Raw genomic sequence first — 21,764 nt, forward strand, 5'->3', positions numbered from 1 at the left:
AAAGAATGTGCGAAGATTACGCGCAGCCACCTACAATAGAAGAGGTTTTCCGCAGATTTGGACCAAACGGATACTACACCTCACTCGACATCAGCAATGCCTTTTGGCAAATCCCATTGGAGGAGCAATCGCAGAAGTACACCGGATTCATGTTTAATGGCCAAACATACGTCTTTCGACGCATGCCATTCGGAATCAAAACAGCCGGAGCTTCTTTCACCAGGGCTATGAGCAAAGCCTTAGGCCCAAATGCAAACGACTTTTTAATCGTCTATCTCGACGATATTTTGATTGCCTCCAAAACGTTGGAAGAGCATATCAAACACATCGATTACGTCCTTGAAAATCTGAAGGAAGTAGGTTTTCGTTTAAACAAGGACAAATGCGAGTTCATACAGAGGGAGATCAAATTCTTAGGCCACACTTTCAACGAGATCGAAGCCGAAATAAACGCCGATACGAAACTGGCCATTAGAAACTGTCAAAGATTCAAGAATAAGAGAGACGTTCAAGTCTTGTAAACTGGGACCGCAGATTTATCAAGAACCTAGCCAGAATGACGCAGCCATTGGAAGAGCTTCTAAGAAAAGGAAAGAAGTTCGCATGGAACAATGAGCAACAGAAGTCATTCGAGGAGATAAAATTAGCCTTCGAGGAAGCGCCAAATCTTTATTTAACCCGTCCAGGCTACAAATTCGGCATATATGTCGACGCAGCGAGAACTGGATTGGGAGCCCGACTCTACCAGTACAAGGAGGACGGCAGAGAAAAGTTTACTATTGCATACGCAAGCCGTGCGTTGCATGGAGCTGAAATAAATTATACAATCACCGAACTAGAATGTTTAGCTCTAGTTTGGGCCCTGAAGAAATGGCATACTCTCCTACTAGGAAGACAAGTGCGAGTACACACTGACCACCGAGCCCTGCAGTTCTTGAGCACTTGTGTGCAAAACAACACAAGGATTGCTAGATGGTTCAGCTTTCTACAAGAGTTTGACTTAGATGTGATCCATATTCCAGGAAAAGATAACTCATTCGCCGATACTTTGTCCAGAAGCGCAGACGAAAGACGCATACTCTGTTGAGGAAAGACGACAAGTACATCGGTTTGACGAGTGTTCCGCAAGAGATGGAACCAGGACCGACGATTGGGTAAAAATCATACGGGAAGCACAACAAGCGCACTCAGATTTGATGAGGGCACCACAGACGGATCCACATGTGTTCCTTGAAAGAGACAATATCGTTCGACATATGGACGGAAACTCTGACAAAATCGTCTTGCCGGAGGAAAAGAACTGGAAGATGATGAAGCGAGCACACAAATTACTAGCTCATTTTGGTACCGATAAGTTAATCGGATTCATGAAAAAGTATTTCATCGGAAAGAAATTCGAGAAATACGCAAGAGATGTGGTAGCATCGTGCAAGGTGTGCCACGCAACCAAGTTTTACACCCGACCAACCGTAGGAATGGAGTACTACGAGTTGCCGGACAGGCCAGGCAAAGCCATATCATTGGACCTATGCGGACCATGGCCACAATCGAGAGGAGAATACGAGCACGTACTCGTAATTATGGACAAGTTCTCCAAACTAGTAAAGGAAATCCACTAAAGGATAAAAAACTGGCCACGATCATCGATAAATTGGAGAATGACTACTTTCCAAACATCGGAGTGCCAGAAGAAATTTTTACGAACAACGATGGACAATTTTTGTCCAGAAGATGGCAACAGTTTGCGGAAGAATACAACTGCGCAATAAAAAAGACTACGCCATACAACCCTCAGTCCAACCCAGTAGAAAGAGTCATGCGTGAGCTAGGACGAATAATGCGTACCTACGCATCGCACGAACACACTCTATGGGCAAACTTTGTACAACGCGCGGAACGCGTTATCAATGCCACAGTACACTCCAGCACTGGATTCACACCAAACGAATTGCATTTTGGCATTGACGATCATCTGGAGCTACCAAGAGAAATTCTACCGCGAATTTATGAGGAAATCTCACAAGACGACAAGGTTGTCGAGGCGCGTGTGAACTTAGAGAGAAACGCGCATAAGAGAAAAAAACAAGCGGACAAATTTCAAACCGCTAACGTCTATCAACCAGGAGACATAGTTTGGATCAAAACAAGGCCACGCTCAGACGCGAGAAAGAGAAAAGTCGCAAAAATTCATTTACTATACGACGGGCCTTTCCAAGTTCTCGATGTGTTGAGACGAAACGCATACTTGATTGGAGACATCAACGGAAACGTGAGGGGAGCTTACAACACCCGTCTACTAAGACCTGATCGCGAGCCGCACATAGCCTGACAGAGACCGACGAACTGGTAACAGATCGTCCCGAGCAGGACTCACCACAAACGAGCGAGTACCTAGATGCCGAAGACGGTTCACAAGATTACAATGAAAGATACGAAAGTCTTGATGAAGAATTACCACGAGACGACCAATTAGAGCAAGACGAATACGATCCGGATGAATATCTACCAGAGGATCAAGACGACGAATATGATCCCGATGAGGATGATGAACAATATATTCCAGAGGAGGAAGAATATTACTCCGAATCGGAAGCTGAACAAGGTTCAAACTACGAACCATCCGATACCGCAGAGTACGAACAAGATTACGTACCCATAGAGGCGGAACAATACCTCGAAGAGGATGATGAAGTTGTGGATACAACTACAAACCAAACACAGGATGATTCCGAAATCATCAGCGAACATGAGCCGATCGAAGAATATTCGCAGGAAGACCAACAATACCCTGACGAATCCGATACAGAAAATTCATCCCAGGAAGAACATTTCACAGAATACGATCCCAGAGGAGGACTATTCCTGGACGAAATACCGCAATGGCAAGAACAAAAAGACGATTACATTGTCGAAGAGCCACATGATGGTCATCAAGAAGATAGAATCACAACTATTCAACCAAAAAACCGCAGTATAGCGACACAGAGTCAACAATTGACACAATTAATGGCAAACTTGCCGAATCAACACGAGGAGACCTACCAGGACGACCGTGTTCAAGCCAGAATAAGAGCAACAAGATATTCAACTAGATGCGGAACTACGCACGCCACACTAGAAAGCGAATATCGCCTATGCACAATTACCATCAAGGAAGAACCTACGGAACAATTTAATCTTCCGGAATGCACTATATGCCAATTTGCAGGAAAATTGCGATAAATGGTATATATATCAATGACAACAATAAGAGACCACAAGAAGAGGTCGAGACATTGAAACCAGACACAAAAGTGGATAAACGTACTATAAATAAGGAAATAACTATGAAAAATTTCAAAAAGCAAAAGATGGTAACAATTCCTACAAATATCATTAAATCATTACACCAGGACGAAGAAGAAGTAAAAATTTTAAAACTAATTAACGTTACTGACCCAATAGTAAAGTCAAAAAACGAAAACATATTAAAAACCAAGCCGACAATCATCAAACAAGAGAACATCACGCAAAGGTACTCTATAACCAAAGAAAACCCCACCAAATTATCAAAAATTGCCGTTTCGCTAAAACGAAACGACAATTTGGCGGGAAAATTGCAACCGCGGGAAAATTATCCCGTGGTTGCACTACGGAGATTCCCATGGCAGGACGAGCCCTCCGTAGAAACACCCCAGGAGCTAAATATGGATCCCGGAACGAGGGAAACTCCATTGGACAACACCGCGGACAACGGTGAGCCGAGCGAGGGACAACAGATGGATGCATCACCGGCTCAAAACGTGGATGACTACAACCAGGCGCCGGAAAGTCCGACTGCGGAGATCAAAGATTCGGCAGCCTCCGCAAGCATGAAGATTCCGGATAACAGCCCAGATTCACAACCCGGGAACTAGATAAGGGAGCGAACTACATGTTAAATACAGGGTGACATACCACAACATATCACAAACGATAGGTTATGTCAGGTTGATTTTATTTCGTTAATTTTTCTTACTGTATTGCATTCTCTATTGTGTTATTGTACCTTATCCCCGGATTAATTATACTTTTACTATATTTTATTATCATTATTATAAACACAAAACTAAAATAACGTAGTATAATCCACACCGTGTGCATATAAACAAGTTTTAACAATCTAGGTTAGACTTAGTGTGCAATATAAAATATAACTAACCGTAAGATTTAATAATCCTACTTATTTTTTATTATTTAATATCAAATATGCATAAAATACAATCTAGCCACAAATTCGAACAGCCAGTTCGCGCGCTGTTGTGGCACCGACGCCATTTTGGCGGAGTGATACATGGCGGCGTCCGAAATAGGGGCCTCGACGAGAGAAGCCAAGCGTCGCCATATTACCAGTCAGTCGGTTACAGACCGAGCTCAGAGACAGACTTATGCCACCGGGCATACGTGGTATGATGCAAGATTGCATCATCTCGCGCGCGACGCGAACAGTTAAGTTATTAATTAAGAACAATAGTAATAGTGACTAGGGACCAATTGTACTTTTATTTTCTTTTATTATCATGTGTGTGCAATAAACATTATATTATGTGAATCGGCATAAATGATTTGCGCAACCGACATTGATAAGTCCCATCCCTATGTCACTACCTGAAATAAGAAGTGCATGAACATTAAACTCAGTGCACGCAATTGCAATAATAAACTTACCTGTGCACCGACGAACATTACGCAGCGGCGTAATCAATCCCACGACGACCGTTGACAGGAAGGACGAGCCTGGCCAATCACGTACGAGGATTCCTGAAACAGAAAGAAAGGACAATTACAATACCACCTTGGTAATTAGAGGGTCAAATTACCTGGCGACCGTGAAATTCACGCAGGATTCATCTTAAAGGTAGGTGAAATAACCTGTAAAGTGAAAATTCGGAAATTAGCATTTGTTCGTCCGGTCACATCCCCCCACGTGACATCATCACGGTCAGTACGGCAAAGACGCGTCGTGAAATTTCCCCCCTGCCCCCGCACCCCCCTCAGATCCCTGAGTTAGAATCCGCCTTACTATACTATTCTTTCATCGTCTCGCTCCTCCAATCTACACTCTATTCAAAACTATTAAACCTTCCAAATGGAGAAAAAGAGACGAGACTTCTCAAATCCTCGATGAAGCGTTTCTATCGGGCTCTTATACTCACAAAGTTCCTTCTTAATTCTTTTATATCGCGTTGAAACACGCACACACACTCACACGCACTTATTCTCTCTCTTTTATCTTCTTTTACACACAACGGTGGGAGGTTCTATTCATGGACTCTAGTGGCAAGCCTTCAAAATGCAAAACTTACTAAAAATGATATCCGGCAAGACAATCTTAAGATCCGCTTGAAACCTCAACAAAATTGTAGACAAACCAAAGACACGATTACCCATCCTCGTTTTCCAAACCATTTAAACTTTACTTAAAATTTCTTTCTCCTATCTCTCATTAATTTTAATTATTCACACGGTAATATTAAGGCAAAATTATACTTGTAATTACATCACTAGAATCGTAAATAAAAAGTTGAAGGGTAAATTCAAGTTTTAACAGTTTCTTTTCTCCCCTTTTCTTTTCACCTTCTGTACCACGCACCTTCTTCCACGTAACAACCAGACCATTTCTAACATAAAAAAAAAACACAGTTCAATCAATAAATAAATGTTGTCATGAGGATAGGCATAACACCTGAATCATGACGACTGGTGACAGCGGCCAAAAATCAAAACCCCATTACGACCGCCAGTTTACAGACTCGGCGGATCGTAACATTTAAATAAAATTTTTATTTTTTATTGTCAAATTGTTCGTTTTCATTCAATACTAAAAAATTCATTATAATCTTTTAAAATTCATTATAATCTTTTATAATCTTGTAAAAGTGATTAACACTTTTACAATTCATTGACTTTGTTTAAGCATTATGCACATTTGTGTTACCCAGAAAACCACGTCATTTCAGAAAAAGTACACCAGATCGTTTTTCAGGCATTTCACCTTCATTTTTTACTTTTCCAAGGTCGCAAAAACAATTTTTTCATAAGACAAGTTTGATGTAAAATTTTCCGCTCTTTCGAAATTCGCAGTCAAAAATAGGGTGTCCTATTTAAAAAAACCGTCGTGACCTTGAAATAACCTTCAAAATTGACCTCAAGGTCAAAACCAATGGTACAGTTGAATGACTCCCTCTGTCCTGGTCAACTTTTATCTAAACCATTTTTTTGTAGATACCGTTATTTGGAAGATATTTGGGTCCATAGATTAAAATGACTCACCCTGTATATGTAGCAGCCGCGTATTGAGAGCCGAGCGATTTTTGATCATCAAGGCTACATTTAAAACTTCAAAGATATTATTTTATCCTTCTTATTTACTGAACGTTAATCAAGGATAAAATGATATTTGAGATGCACTCAGGCGATGTTTTTGAACGTTTCTGATGCATAAAATCATAGCATCAATGGCGACAGTTACCGAGCCTCGAGTGGTGATAAATATAATCATAAGCGTTATTTACAAATCGGTCATAAATTTACATATATTTACATATAATTTGGAATTTACATAAATTTACATTAATTTACATATAATTTGGAACATTGATGTATGTAACAGATTTTATGTATTATATAAATCTATACATAAAATCTCTTTTATACATCAGTGCTGACTTTTCGTCGCGCGCTTACTAACAAAAATTGCATGGTACATACGCTGCAACACACACATGCGCACATAGTGTATTTTAAGTTATTTATGTGCATTGTTTGTGTGCATACACACAACACATAACATATGTATACAAAAATACATATATGTAATATATATAAACTTATCACTGTTACAAATCCATATATACTGTCTGCCATCAATCTCTGCTGGGAATCTATACAGGTGCTTTGACATGATCAAACACTTGCTCATTCATACAATCCTTATGCATACATTTTTTTTTTAATTTATTTTTATTGCAACAATTATATCCTTACTTTTGCAACTCTAATCTTACAAAATACTTTCTCAAACAATTTTTTTTAACGCAAAAGGAATACACAATCAATGTATCTATATATATAACACAAACAATAGTATCACAAAATATATAGAACACAAGCGAATATGATCACGAATTTCACTTGCGTGCGATTGCGACTACACGTTGTGTACAACAAACTTCACCGTGCTCACCGTTCACCGCTCGCCCATCACCTTTCATCGCTTACTAGCTGCTCCTCAAAACAAAACATTCTAGCGTTTAGCAATTGTTATGGATATATTTAGAAACATTTTCTATCAAATTTTGGAATAATTTTTTTCTTGACTACTTTTATGTAGGAACGACGCTAATTTATTTGCTGATTTCATGCAATATTTAACTTGGACAACAAAGTCAATGAATATTTTTTTTCTAATCAACAATGTGCAACTTTGCATAAAATAATTGCAAAAATCACACGGGTTTATATATTTGTTTTTATCATTTGCTTGGAAAAAAAATTTCCGAAAAATTGCTGCGTATATTTTATAAATAAAATTAAATATTTTTACAAATGTGAAAATGTGAGACTTATAAATAATTGCTCAAAGTGAAATTATTCGTAATATTCTTACGTTTCTAAGTGTAAAAATTTTTACATGGTTTTATCTTAAATAGACAGCAATTCAGAAAAATTTTTCAAAGCAGCGAATACATAAAGAAAAATGTATACGTTTTTTTAATTAGAAAATAAATGTATAAAATGTATAAACCCGTTTGATTCATTATTATTGCAATTATTTTGTGTAAAAATTGTACATTGTAATTTGAGAAAAAAGATGGAGACCCGAATCGGCGATGCCGTGAGTATGAATCAGGCACGTTATCGCTGAGCCACGAACACTTTGGTAAGGTGTTTTCGTAAAATTATTCATAAAGCTCTCGGAATTGTTTATCTTAGATTTTTCAAAAATGTTTGAGAAAATTGTATTTTCTTACTCTTAGTTAATTAAGGTTAATATCGAGAAAAATTGTATTATAATCCGTTACCCTACCGAACAACGTTTCGATACCTTATATCGTATTATTATATAATTTTTTATTAATTTCTTTTCGCAAAATTTTGATTGATTTTTACGTGACAATTCGTAAAAACTGTTGTATCGAAATCAGATCAATAATCTTCACGCTTGTAAGAAAATAAAAATAATACTTAGATATCCATATATTCTATATTAATCTTTATTACATTATTATTATTATTGTTTATTATACAATATTAAACATGCGCGTATTGTCAGTGTTAAATTATACATGCGTGCATATGCCATTATAACAAAATATAAAAAATTTATACGTGAGTGTTTTCTAGCCTTTTTACATCTCTGCTCAAAAATCGTCCGAAATCCTCTTTCTGCATTTTACGGCAAGAACGTAGCGCGGAAAACGAGAAAGGAGTGGAAAGGAAAGTATCCGCAGAAATAATATTGCCGCTCGCTCCGCGTTTACCACCGTGATACTTTCCCTCTCTAACCGGTGGTCTAAACAGAGGACGGAGATTTATTGTCCGTCTTTATTTGACCAAAGAGGAAATCGGAAATTTAAGAACTAAATCAATCACGTTAAAAGAGAAAGATAGATAGATAGATAGATCTTTTATTTCTAAAGCGCTCTAGGAAATCTTCTCAAGCGCTAAAACAACATACATAAGCAAATAAAAATACATTACAATAAACAAATTTACCAAACAAAAGAAAAGGAGAGAGAGAGAGAGAGAGAGAAAGAGAGGTTGATTGATTGATTGATTGTGCTTTTATTAATATTCTAGGGCATAGCCCTCTAAAAATATAAACCAGAAAATATATAGACAGGAAATAAAATACAGAAAGTAAATAACAAAAACAAGAAAAACGAAGAAAAAAGAAACAAAGAATAATAAAATAAGAATAATAGAAAAGCAATTAAATGAAATTACAGTAAATTGAGATAAGAAATATTTACAAAGAAGTACTAAAGTATAAAATTAAAATTAAACTTAATAACAAGGATTAGAGAATGGAGCATATTTTCGACAGAGTAAATCAGGAAAGCAAAAGGTACGAAAAATATTAACAAATTTATAAACTAGAATAAGAAATAAACAAAAGGCAGTAAGCAAAAGAATTCAGAAATACGCAGTGCCAGGGACAAGCAAATGCAGCAAGAATGAGGTGAAGATAGCATACTGATAAGAGGACTAGGCACGAGCATGGGGCGGAGGCGGCGCTACGCGACTGCGGTTCCTGAGGTGGACGAAGAGCGCACGTTTAAATGCATTAATAGAGGTTGTTTCCCTGACGGCAGAAGGAAGATTATTCCATAAGGAGCAGGCCGTGGAATGAAAAGAGCGTTGGTAAGTTGAGGTACGGCAAAAGGGGACAGCAAGGTTAAGGGAAGAGAAGGGTGAGAAGCGAAGGTGAGAGAGAGGACGATGAAGAGGACGGAAATTACTGAAAAGGTAGGGGGGAGAAGAGTTGAGAATGATAGAGAATAGGAGACAGCAGGTGAGGTACTCCCATTGGTCGTCAGACTCGAGCCACTCCAATCTATCGTATCCGGAAATGTGCTCATCTTTGCGAAGGTTAAAGATGAACCGTATGCAAGAGTTTATCAGGCGTTGAAGTTTTAACTTATGTTGCCCCGTAAGGTCAGTGAATAAGGCCGCGCAATAGTCAAAGACGGGGAAGATGAGGGCAGTCATGAGATGTGTGCGAAGGCGCAGGGAGAGATTGTTATTGAAGGCCTTTAAGCGCCAAAGAATACCATTAATACGGCTAGAGGTGGCACGTATCTGCTTGGACCAGCTGAGGGTATTGGTAAGGCAAATTCCGAGGTTGGTGACTTTGGTGGTGATCTCGATTTGAGCACCGTTGAGATGCAGTTGTATGAGAGAAGGAGGAAGGCTATTTACAAACTTAGCGTTGCCCAGAAGCATTGCTTTTGTTTTGTGCACGTTTAAGGTGAGGAAATTGAGCGAGGCCCAGGATTCAATAGTTGCAATATCCTCTCTAACCTTTGCAAGGGCAGCGTCAAGATCAGCAGGCGGAAAATGTAGATAAATTTGCAAATCATCTGCGTATAGGAGATGCTTACAGTGATTCAGAGTTAGCCTAAGATCATTAATACATAGAAAGAAAAGCAATGGGCTAAGTACGGAGCCTTGAAGAACTCCGGCTGTAACAGGAGCCCAAGATGAAAAGGCACCATCTGGGCCACGCACGCGCTGTTGACGCTCCGAGAGATATGATTGGAACTATTGGCAGGTTGAGGGAGACAGGTGGAAGGAAGACAGCTTTCGTAGAAGGAGACTGTGGAAGACCGTATTAAAAGCCTTTGTGAGTCAAATAAGACGAGCAATGTGACCATTCGTTTGTCGACGGCGAGTCTGACATTGTCAAGAAGCCTCAGAAGAGCAGTCCAAGTACTATTCCTTCTACGAAAGCCAGTTTGGAGAGGGTCAAGGAGCTGGAGGTGGGAGGAGAATTGCTCGAAGGCTATGCGTTCGAGAACCTTAGATAGAAAGCAAAGCGAGGATATAAGACGAAAGTGGGAGGGCTCTGAAGGATGTTTAGTTTTAGGTAGAGGAACTATGTGAGATAATTTCCAGGTGGAATGGAAAGAGGAGCGGGTAGGGGAGGCATTAAATATTTCAAGAATAGCAGGGAAAATGATAGGAAGGCATTGAAGGACGAAACGACGGTTAATGTCATCAAGACTGGAAAAGTTAGAAGAGCAACTGCGTAGAGCACGCAGCAGGGCGTCAGGAGAGATGTGGAGGAAATAGAAGGTAGAAGGATTGGATAAGAACGAGGAGGAAGAGCAGGGAAGAGGAAAAAAGGAGCAAGGGAGATCAGAGGGGGAGATGTGGGAGGGAAAGGCGGGCAGACTAGGCGAAGGAAGGGAGGTAAGATGTGCAGTAGTGAAGAAGGTATTCAGAGAGTCAAGTGGAAGATCAGGATGAAGGTAAGGAACCTCAGCCCTGGCAAGGCCCAGAGATCGCAGCTCTAACCATAAGCGCGCAGAGCCCGTAGTCGGGCGCAGTCTATTAAAGAAGTAAGAGCTTTTAGCTGACATTATGGCAGATTTTGCAAGATTACGTAAGGCACAAAAAGTAGCTCGCCTCTCAGGAGAAGGGTGACGGAGAAAGGTTCTTCGGGTTGCGTCTACACAGCAGTCCGCGAATGTCATCGTTAATCCACGGGGCGGGAGGTTTCTTTACAACAAACGATTTTAGCGGAAAGAGCAATTCACGAGCGGTGGTGAGGTACGTGTTAAGAAAACCATGTCATCAACATGGGGGAGGTGGCAGACACCCTGCCAATTGCAAGAGAGCAGGAAGTCATGGAGTTCCTGCGGGTTGGTGCAAGAGTAGTCGCGAATGAAAATAAAACGGGGAGGAAGACAGTGAATGAGAAAATTAAGCGCAATTTCGAGGAGGTCATGATTAGATAAGAAAGGTACAGGTAGCTGGTTATGAGAAGTGACAAGGGAGAGGTCACTGACAAGACAGTGATCTATCCTAGTATGAGAGGTTGTGGTATGGTAGGTATTGCCGAAAGGGACAAACGAGAGGTGGTTAGAGGTGCAGAAATCAATAAGAGAGTCAGAGTCGTGAGATGGGCAGTTAAGGTCAATGTTAAAATCGCCGATAATTATGGCATTCCGGAAAGAAAGTAAGAGGCGTTTGAAATCTGACTAGAAAATGGAGAGGTGACCGACTTTAAGAGGACGGTAGACAACGGCGAAGAGAAGAGGACGAGAGCCCTTTAAGGCCCCCTCGATGGAGATTCACCTTGATGTGGTGAGGGGGCTCCCTCTTCCTCGAGTCGCCTTTGGGCGAGGAAAGGAAAGGTTGAGGGTCCAAGAGATCTCCAGTGATGGCGTCTGCCTTCCTAGAAGGCTGACGCACCCCCGAGGCACGGAGAGGACAAAGTAAGGGGTTGTCAGCGGACCCACTGTGTCTGGGGATGGCGTTGTTCTTACGGCGCGCATCCTGGCATGGTGGTAGTCGGCCCCACCCCCATGGGAGAGACGGGCCGGCGGGAGCTTGGTGTCACCGAACCCGTCGGGCTGGGGCGTTTCCGGGCCGCCCGGACTTATTTCGGGGCAGGGTCGGAACGGCGTGGGATGTCCCAGCGCGTGCATCGTGGGAAACTCTCCCCGGTGTATCGGGTCGGGACGGCCCTCGGGCCGCTCGGACATTTTCGAGGTGGGGCAGGGGGCGTGTGTTGTACGGAGCGGTAGGCGTTTTTGCGAAGGGATTCGTCCCGGAGCGGAGCGATTATTGTTCCCGGGCAGAGCGGACAGGCTGCTGGGACACCGGTTTTCCGAACCCAGCGGGCTTCTTTTTTTTTTGATACAATGAGGGTAATGCTCATAGCACACCAGGTTGGCTGGACCTGGTAGTGTTGGACTCGAGTCAGGACGGTGCTAACCCGGCCACGTAATTTCAGCGACCGGACTCGTCCTAACCCGCCTACCAACTAAAAACCTCACTGAGCCACCTCGCCCCAGATAAAGGAAGGCCCCGGCGGCCAGCAGTACGCTATTTCATCAGTAGTCTTCCCACGGGGTCGGAGCGTGAGCCCCCCAACGCGCCAGTTCGTCAAGTTGAGAGAGGACGTGCTAGGGCGGCAGCCAAGATACGTCAGCTGCCGCCTTGTCCACCCCGGGGTAGCGCCGTGAAAAACACCGCATGCCCCCCCCCGCGCTTCTTTAGGGCAGGAGGCGTGCGCCGAACTTACTCGTTCCGCGCCAATCCCCTACCCAAGGTCCAGTGGTTCCGAGGGACCGACCGGGCCTACCTCTTATCCTCTAGTGGCCGGCTCACCGGATGAGACCCCTACTCATCGGGCGGCCAGGGTCCTCGTCTCCTGGGCATCCCCGAGCGCAGGGGCAGCCGGTAACAAGCCCCAGAATCGCAGCTTGCCCCCCCCCCAGGGGGTTACTCCGCGGCCCTATCACCTCCAAGGATAGGCGACCCCGGGGGAGAAGGCGTTAACGCCTTCTCCGCCCGGGGTCTCAACGCCTTCTTGAGAGGGGTACTCGAGTAGAGTCCCACTTGCTTCTCCCGTTGCGGAAGAGGGAGGGGCTCGAGCACCACCTTAGCCTGGGGGAGGTGCGCGGCACTCGGACTGTCGAGTGCCTCGCACCTCTTTTTGGTCGGCGGGCTCGACCGGAGCCCAGAGGCTCCGGACGACTCCGACAATATCTCTATCACCCCCGTGATGAAGGCCTCACCGACAGAGGCTTCCACCACGGGAGGGGTCTCCTCTATGTCTATATCGGCCACTGGCCCCTCCGACACACCACCATCCACGGCTTGAGCGCCGGGCGGGGTGGGAGGCGGAGGAGTCAGCGGCCGATCTTCTTCTGGGTAGTGCGACCGTGGCGGTGCGACCGGGTAAGAGGGCTCCGCCCTCCTCCCGCCGCGGAGGAGAAGGAGCCCTCTTCCCCGGTCGCACGGCCGGGGGAACCCAAGTGCACTACTCACCGCCGGGGCGGTGATTGTGTGCCTTTCCTTTGAAAGCACACTCCGGGCAGAACGGCCTATTCGCGCATTCTGCCTGGGTGTGCCCCTCCCCCCCAAAATTAAAGCAGCACCGGGCTCTGTCTACACCGACAGGGCACCGATGCTGCGTGTGGCCCCGGGCCAGGCATCGGAAATATCGCTGTGGAGGTGACTTGAGCACCTCCACGCGAGCCGCCACCCAACCCAGGGACAAACTGCCCGCCCGGATGATCTTCGCAGCGGCGGCGACCGGGCACTGCACTATCACAGAGCCCAGCTCCCGCCGATTGCGCGTCACCCGACCTACCTTTAGGTCCGCCACGAAGCATGACCCGGAGTCGGCGACCGCTGTTGCCACCTCCTCCAGGATCACTGAGTCATCAAACCCGGACACGCGGATCCCCACCTTCCGCAGAGGGCAAGAGATCCGCACGTCCGGGCCCCCTGCGACGCGCCTCATCTCCGAGGCCAGTCTTTCGGCAGCTGGCCTGCTGTCTTCGCCGGGGATCTTCAGGAGGAGACCCCCGATTTGGCTCGGCGAACCCGCAGTTCATTTCCCCCCTGCGGCAATATGTCGCCGAGGACGATGGACTCGCGAGCCCGCCGCATAACACCTGCGTAGGAGGCATCGTCCCCGGTCACCGTAATCATCACCGCCGATGACTTGGGGACGCGCCTCCCAATCCTCTCAATCCTCCTCGTCGCGAGAGTTTTGCTTCGCGGCGGACCTCCATGCTTCTTTCTCTTTTTCTTCTTTTCCGGCTCGGCCGGGGGGGGGGGGCGCTAGATGCCACTGCCCCCGATGGTCGAACCGTGACTCCTCCAAACGCCGGGAGGAACATCCCCCAACCGCTATCCCCCGTGGGACGAATGGGGGGCGCTCTTCGGCCCCCCTTGTCCACTTTCCTCCTCTTCCTGATGCCGACGACCTCGACCCAGCTCCGATCGCTTGTAGGCGTATCGGGGCCGCCGGCACGGTGGGGGGCGCAGAAGGCTTCTCCCGCGGAGCTCCCGCATTCCCCTTTGCCCCTTTCTCTTTCTTTTTTTTCTTGCCCCTGGCATCGGTGGGGACGGCAGCCGGGACAGCCCCCGTCTCCATCCGCGACAGGCGCCTCTCCAGACCCTCCACCGTCGCCGTCAGCCGCTTCAACGTCCCCAGCACTCGCTTCTCAAAAGGTGAAGAGCCGGGGGCAGAAGCGACCGACAAAGGCGGCGGAGGGGAAGGAGACTTTCTTCTCGCCGGCTGTGAGGCAGCCGTGCACGAGAAGGGACCGCTTTGCAGCATGAGAGCCTCTTCACGACCCCAGCTGCCCCCTCAATTTGGCGACCTCGGCCCGGAGGGAGCGAACCTCCTCCTCCCGGGTCGCGGCCGTAGCTTCCTCCTGACCGTCCTCTCGCCCGAGACGGCCCATGGCGCGGTACGCCAGCGTCATGAGCGCCTCTCGGGCGAGATGGGTGTTTAATTTTATTCGCCCCGACAGGTTGCCCGACAGTGGGCAACCTGTGGAGGCTTTGTTCCTTGCACCCTTGACCTCCCGGAGCCAACGATCGACCAAACCGGCCAGGTCCGTGTGCTCCTGGAGATCACTCCTAACTGCCGGTCCACGTACCGGCGCTGGTCCGGCGTGAACAGGGTCGGGGGGATCCTGATACGCTGCCGAGGCCGCGTATTATTCGCCCCCGTTCCCTCTCCCTCCGACTCCGAGCTCCGGATGACGTTGGCTCGAAGCCGGCGGGCCTTAAGTTGCTACAACAGGACGCCGTGGAGCCGGTCTTCTGTGTCCGCCCCGTTGGAAAATGGGGAAGGGGACCGAAAGAGTCCACTCCCGTCCAAGCGGGGTCGACCACGGGCGCGCCTGCTTCTAACGTGAGCCGGAAGGTCGGATCCGTCCCCCGGGACATCCGGGATCCGGACCCGACCCTCCGCCTCATCCAAATCGATGACCGGCTCCAGGGAAGTCCCGGCCACCGCTCTCTCCTTCTCCTCACGCCGATCGACGTCCACGGGCTCGGCCCGGAGCTGAGAGAGCTTCCCTTTTTTTATCTTTTTAGTTCACGGAGAGAAAATGCGTTACCGCATACCCCAGGCCTCAAGGGAGGCCTGGTGGTTATGTGGGGCTCTCCCCCGCCGGCGACGTGCCGGCGAGGGCCTACCCACTAAAACCTCTCCGGGTGTCCTGACCTGGTCCATAACTGGGGGGCTCCGGGAACGCGTGCAGCATACTTCCGGAGCCCCCCGGACCCAGTCGGCCTTTGGTGGCCGACTCGTCTCTCCAGAGGCGCCTTAGTGATAGGCGCCCCTGGCAGGGCTTAAGGGCCTAGTCTGCCCTAGGTCGGGGGAGAGGGACACCGTCCCTCCCCCGCCTCTTCCCTTGGTGAAGTTGGGGGTACAGGCCCGGGGATCCGGCCCCGGCCGGATGGTTACCGGGCCTCTTTGCGCCGCGCTCACGTCGGCGCGGCCCTACTTTCTGCCCTGGGGGTGGGAGAGAGAAGACCCTTCCTTCTCCCCCCGCCACGGCGAGGCAGCGGGGGGAGCGGCTCCGCGTTATGCCGCAAGGTCGCTCCCCTCGGACCGTCAGGTCAGATCTGCCTCGCCGGGTTCACCGGTGTGAGGAGCCCTCCTCCCGCGGCTGCATGTCCCAAAGGCGGGGCCGGTAGTTGCAGGGGAGAAGGGTCGTCTCCTCCTTTCCATATTGGCGCTGTCGCTCCCCTCTTCCTCAATTGTGGGGTTGGAGGGGGCGACAGCTGCTGATCCGCCTGCCCCATGCCGTCTTTTTGCAGACGGGCCGCGTAGGCCCGGGGGGCGGGGGGCAGGCCTTCTTCTTTTTCGGGGCGGCCGGGGAGGGAGCCAAGGTGGGTTGTGGCCCCCGTCCCCGCCAGCCTTACCGTCGTTACCTTCGCCGGGGGGTATGCGTCCCCCCGGCTTCCTCTCTTTTCTCGTTTCGGCCTCCTCCTTCTGCCGCATTACTTGCTCGCAGAAGGAGGAGACCGCGACCCATGCCTTCTCCCTGCTGACCATCTGGCTAATGATAGCCCGCAGGGAGAGGTCGTTGCCGAATTTTTCTCGCAGGAGACAGTGTTCCAGCGTGTGCTGCGCGGAGTCCCGGTCCGCCTTGCAGTGGTGGCACTGCGTCGTCGGCTTCTTGCGTATACTGCACAGGTACTCACCAAAGCAGCCATGCCCGGTGAGCACCTGTGTCGTCCGGTTGGACAGACCGCCCCAAGGGCGGCCCACCCATTCGTCCAAGTGGGGTAGGACGGCCTCCAAGATCCGAAATCCTGCCGCCGGCGGGTCGTTGGCGAGGCTCTCTCGCCAAGATCTCATGGCCCGCCGGCGTGCCTTCTCACGTAGTAGCGCGGCGACCCTGGGGTAACCACTCCCCCCTGCAGGCGGACGGCCTTCGCTCTGGCGTATGACCAAGCCAGAGCGTCGGCCGTCGAATTCCGCCGGGGGGTGTCCCGCCAGTACCATGGTAGCCGCGCTAGGAGCGGTGCGGTACGCGCTCACAATCCTTTGCGCCAGCCGCTGCACTGCGTGCAGCACGTCTCGAATACGGCGGCTGGCTAACGCTTCTTGGAACCAGACTGGGGCTCCATACAGAGCCACAGCCATGGTCGCGTTAGCGTACGCGCGCCTCGCACCGACTCTCGGACCTCAGAGGTTGGGCATCAACCCCAGGAGGGCGTCCGTCCTTCTGCCCAATTGCTGGGCCAATTGGTCAAAATGCTCGACGAAGGCCCAGCGACCGTTCAATAGCAATCCCACATATTTTAGGATTGCCCCCATTCGGACCCGGGTGTTGTCCACCCGGACGAATGCCCGGGCCGGTACCCCGGAGAAGCTATCATGGAAGAGTATGGCTTCCGTCTTCTCCGGGGCTACCCTCAGGCCCAGGCTCTTGATGGAGTCGACGACACAGTTCACCGCCAAATTGCCCATGGCAATTGCTATCACCCAGAAGTCTCCCCCGGCCACCACGAACGTGTCGTCAGTATATCCGACGAAGTGGGAGCCGGGGGAGGGCCTCACGGAGCACCTTGTCGTATGTGGCGTTCCATAGCAGGGGGCCAAGCACGGACCCCTGCGGGATGCCACACGACATGTCCCTCCGCTGCTGAAGTCCGGTTCTGTCCCGGAACTCCAGCACCCTGTCCCGAAAGTAGTCCCGAACGATGGCTACACGGTAGGGCGGCAGGCGAAAGTGCTCGCTGAGCGCCGCCACTACCTCGCCCCACGGGATATTGTTGAAGGCGTTGGCGATATCCAAGGATATCGCCAACGCCACCTCCCCGTCCTCCGTGATGGATTTCGAGAGGAAACGGACCTGTCTTATCGCGTCGACAGTCGATTTTGCCTTTCGGAACCCGTATTGTCCGGGGGACAAATCGGGACCATGTCTAGCACTAGTATGGGCACTTAAAAAATGGCATACACTTCTTCTCGGATGGAAAGTGAGGGTGCATACTGATCACAAAGCGTTGACCTTTCTCAACACATGTGTGCGTAACAACTCCAGAATCGCACGCTGGTACGCATTCCCTCAGGAGTTCGACTTAGAAATAATTCACATCCCGGGAAAGAACAATGCCATAGCAGACACATTATCGAGAAATACAGGTTCGAGACACACGAACGATGACAAACGATACATAGCGCTGATAGAAAATCATAGAGACGGTAGAGATGCTCAAGGCTGGATAGAAATTATAGCTGACGCGCAGCGAGCGCGACAACCAGTGGTAGACATGACAAACGATCCCCAAGTAAGAAACGTCTATTGGAGAGACGGCATTATTAGAACGTGCGATCGTGTTAATGACAAACGCATGGAAAAAATATTTTTACCTTATAGCGTGAGTTGGAAAATTTTAAGAAAAGCTCATAAATTGTTTGTGCATTTTGGCACAGACAAATTAATTGCCTTCTCCAAGAGACATTTCTTTGGTAGAAACTTAGGCCGTATACGTAGAGACGTGGTGGCATCGTGCAGAACATGCCACGCAACCAAATATTACACCAGACCGACGACAGGCTTAGAATACTATGAATTACCAAATAAACCGCGAAAAGCGTATCAGTAGATTTATTCGGACTTTTGCCACAAGCAAAAGGAGGACACAAATACGTACTAGTAATAATGGATAAGTTTTTGAAACATGTTAAGTTATATCCCATGATGAGACAAACATTAGAGACAATTAAGAGAGAGATGCGTAGATATTTTGAAGAAGTAAACATCCCCGAAGAAATGCTTACGGATAACGCAGGAAAATTCAAATCACCTTTATGGCGTGAATTTGCCGAGGAATATGGCATTAGTACAGCCACAACTACACCCTAAAATCCGCAAAGTAACCCTGTTGAGCGCGTAATGCGTGAATTAGATAGAATCGTAAGAACTTACGCGAGTCAAAACCATACGAGTTGGATAGGCATCATACCGCGAACGGAACGTGTCATTAACTCCACGACACATTCTAGTACGGGATACAGTCCAAACAAGTTGCATTACAATGAACAAGATCACTTAGATTTACCCAAAACGTTAATTCTGGAAGAATTAGACGAGATAGATGCGCGAGAAGGATTAAGAGACGCTAGAGACAGGTTAGATTCCAGCGCGCGTAAAAGAAAAAAGCTAGCGGATAAACATATGATAGCAAACGAATATAGACCGGGAGATTTGGTTTGGTTGAGACTACACTCTTTATCGGATGCAGGTAAAAGAACGACAAAGAAGATACATCTCGTATATAAGGGCCTTTACCAGATCGTGCAGGTTTTACGCAGAAACGCGTATTTGCTAGGATAGAATAGCTAGCGACGGTAGAATCAAAGGAGCGAATGCTTAGACCGCATAGAGCAGCTAGATTAAAAACCGAAAATGATAATGAATCATTACAGGATGAGAACTTCCCGACAACCGAGGAGGAAGAGAGATTCAAGCGCGAACGTGACGTAGAACGTGAATCGGATAGAAAAAATGATAACCATAATAGCGATAATGACGAGGAACGTGACGTATTGCACATAAGACTTAACCCAAAAGACGAAGACACAATGTCATTACCTGATACAGAATCAGTGGCAGATAGCCTAAGCGATAGAGAAGGCAAATGCGAGGAGGAAAATCCGGAAAGAGATCCGGAAAGCGAATCCCATGATAATATTAATAGCGATAGAGAGGTAGAATCAAAAGATGAACCGAGTGACGCTGAGAGTACGACTAGTGACACGCCGAGTAGAGATTATGACGAACAAATAAATAATAATCGCGGAAATAACTACGATAATGATTATATAGATGATTACGATAACGACAAATTTAATATACTATCAAGCTATAACCCTGAAAATTATAACAAATACGATAAAAAATATAACAAACGCGAAACTTATAACAACAAAAATAATTCGACTCAAATTTCAAGCGACAGTGAAAATAGCGCTAAAGAATACGTAAATTCATTCGCAAATAACGACAATCAAAACTACAACAATAACTAGGAATTAGTAGCATTCGACGATGACAAGTACGACAAATACGAGTCAAATAAGAGTTTAGTATTAGGAGTACAAATTGAAAACCGCCGTTTTTTGTCAAAATTTGAGGATTGATTGTTGAAAAATGGTTACATACTTATTCTTGAAAGTATTGTCCATCGCTGGCCACTACTTTCTCCCACCTTTCGGGCAGCATACGAATCCCGCGTCGAAAAAACTGCTCGTCTTTTGCGGCGATCCACGAATCGACCCAGTTTTTGGCCTCTTCGTAATAATGGAAGTGCTGCTCATCCAGGCCATGCGCCATTGATCGGAACAAGTGGTAATCTGAAGGGGCGATGTCAGGAGAATACGGCGGATGAGGTAAGACGTCTCATTTCAATGTTTCCAGATAGGTTTTAACGACCTGAGCAACATGTGGCCGAGCGTTGTCGTGCAGCAACATCACTTTTTCGTGTCTTTGCTCGTATTGTGGCCGTTTTTCCTGCAATGCTCGGCTCAAACGCATTAGTTGTGTTCGGTAGCGAGCTCCTGTGATGGTTTCACCCGGTTGCAACAGCTCATAATAAATCACGCCGAGCTGGTCCCACCAAATACACAGCATGAGCTTCGAGCCATGGATGTTTGGCTTGGCCGTCGATGTTGATGCATGGCCGCGGTAGGCCCACGATTTTTTTCGCTTTGGATTATCATAATGGATCCACATCGCCGGTTACAATACGATGCAGAAAACCCTTCCGTTTTTGCCGTTGGAGCAGCTGTTCGCACGCGAAAAAACGCCGTTCGACGTCTCTCGGCTTTAATTCGTATGGCACCCAGTGTCCATGCTTTTGGATCATTCCCATGGTTTTCAAACGATGTGAAATAGCTTGTCGAGTCACGCCCAATGAATCTGCAAGCTCCTGTTGCGTTTGAGATGAATCTTCATTCAGTAATGTTTCCAATTGTGCGTCTTCAAACTTTTTCACCTGTCCGGGACGCTCCTTGTCTTCTACGCCGAAATCACCACTTTTGAAGCGTTGAAACCATTCTCGACACGTTCTTTCACTGGAAGCCTCACCATAAGTTTTTACAATCATTCGACGCGCCTCAGCCGCAGATTTTTTCGAATTGAAGGCAAAAAGCAAAACTTCCCGCAAATGACGCTCATTGGGCACAAATTTCGACATTTTCGATCACAAAAAAATATATAACGCCGATAAAAATTTACAACTGCAATGATAAGGAATTGATGCCAGACCTTACAATTGATGCCCAACCTTACATTTAAAATTTTTGATCTAACGTTTGGCGCCAGCATTTACCGCTGGCGCCATCTACTGGAAAACGGCGGTTTTCAATTTGTACTCCTAATAATTTACGGTAATAACAGACATACCGCGAATAGACAGATAGAAAGACTATACGATAATCAAAATCAAGCGATACCATGGAAAAGAATAAAATTAACTGAGAATGAAATCGAAGATACATGTCAATTCGGTAACGTAAACGCATGACGTAAAGCTACCAAACGTAATCTTGCAAATGGAGGAACTCATTATACGTTTGAAAGATCCGCGAGAATCAATATGATGAGACTCGAAATATTAACTAACGACAAACGTTGCAATGACAATAGTAATAAAAAATACGATACGCGAAATAAAGTAATAACACAATCAAATAGCAAATTTAAAAAATTAGATAACATTAAAATTATAAAAGAAAATTTAAC

At 46.9% G+C, this 21,764-nt stretch overlaps 1 protein-coding gene across 1 annotated transcript; it reads left to right on the forward strand.

The window, feature by feature from the left end:
• The first annotated feature begins 19,387 nt into the window (after positions 1 to 19,387).
• Positions 19,388 to 20,050, forward strand: LOC113005554 (TBC1 domain family member 5 homolog A-like). Its single transcript, XM_026141273.2, has one exon. It carries the CDS (start codon positions 19,388 to 19,390, stop codon positions 20,048 to 20,050), a length of 663 nt encoding a protein of 220 aa, XP_025997058.2.
• The last annotated feature ends 1,714 nt before the right edge of the window (positions 20,051 to 21,764 follow it).

Source organism: Solenopsis invicta, chromosome 2, assembly GCF_016802725.1.
Source record: "Solenopsis invicta isolate M01_SB chromosome 2, UNIL_Sinv_3.0, whole genome shotgun sequence".
NCBI classification, from domain to species: Eukaryota; Metazoa; Arthropoda; class Insecta; order Hymenoptera; family Formicidae; genus Solenopsis; species Solenopsis invicta.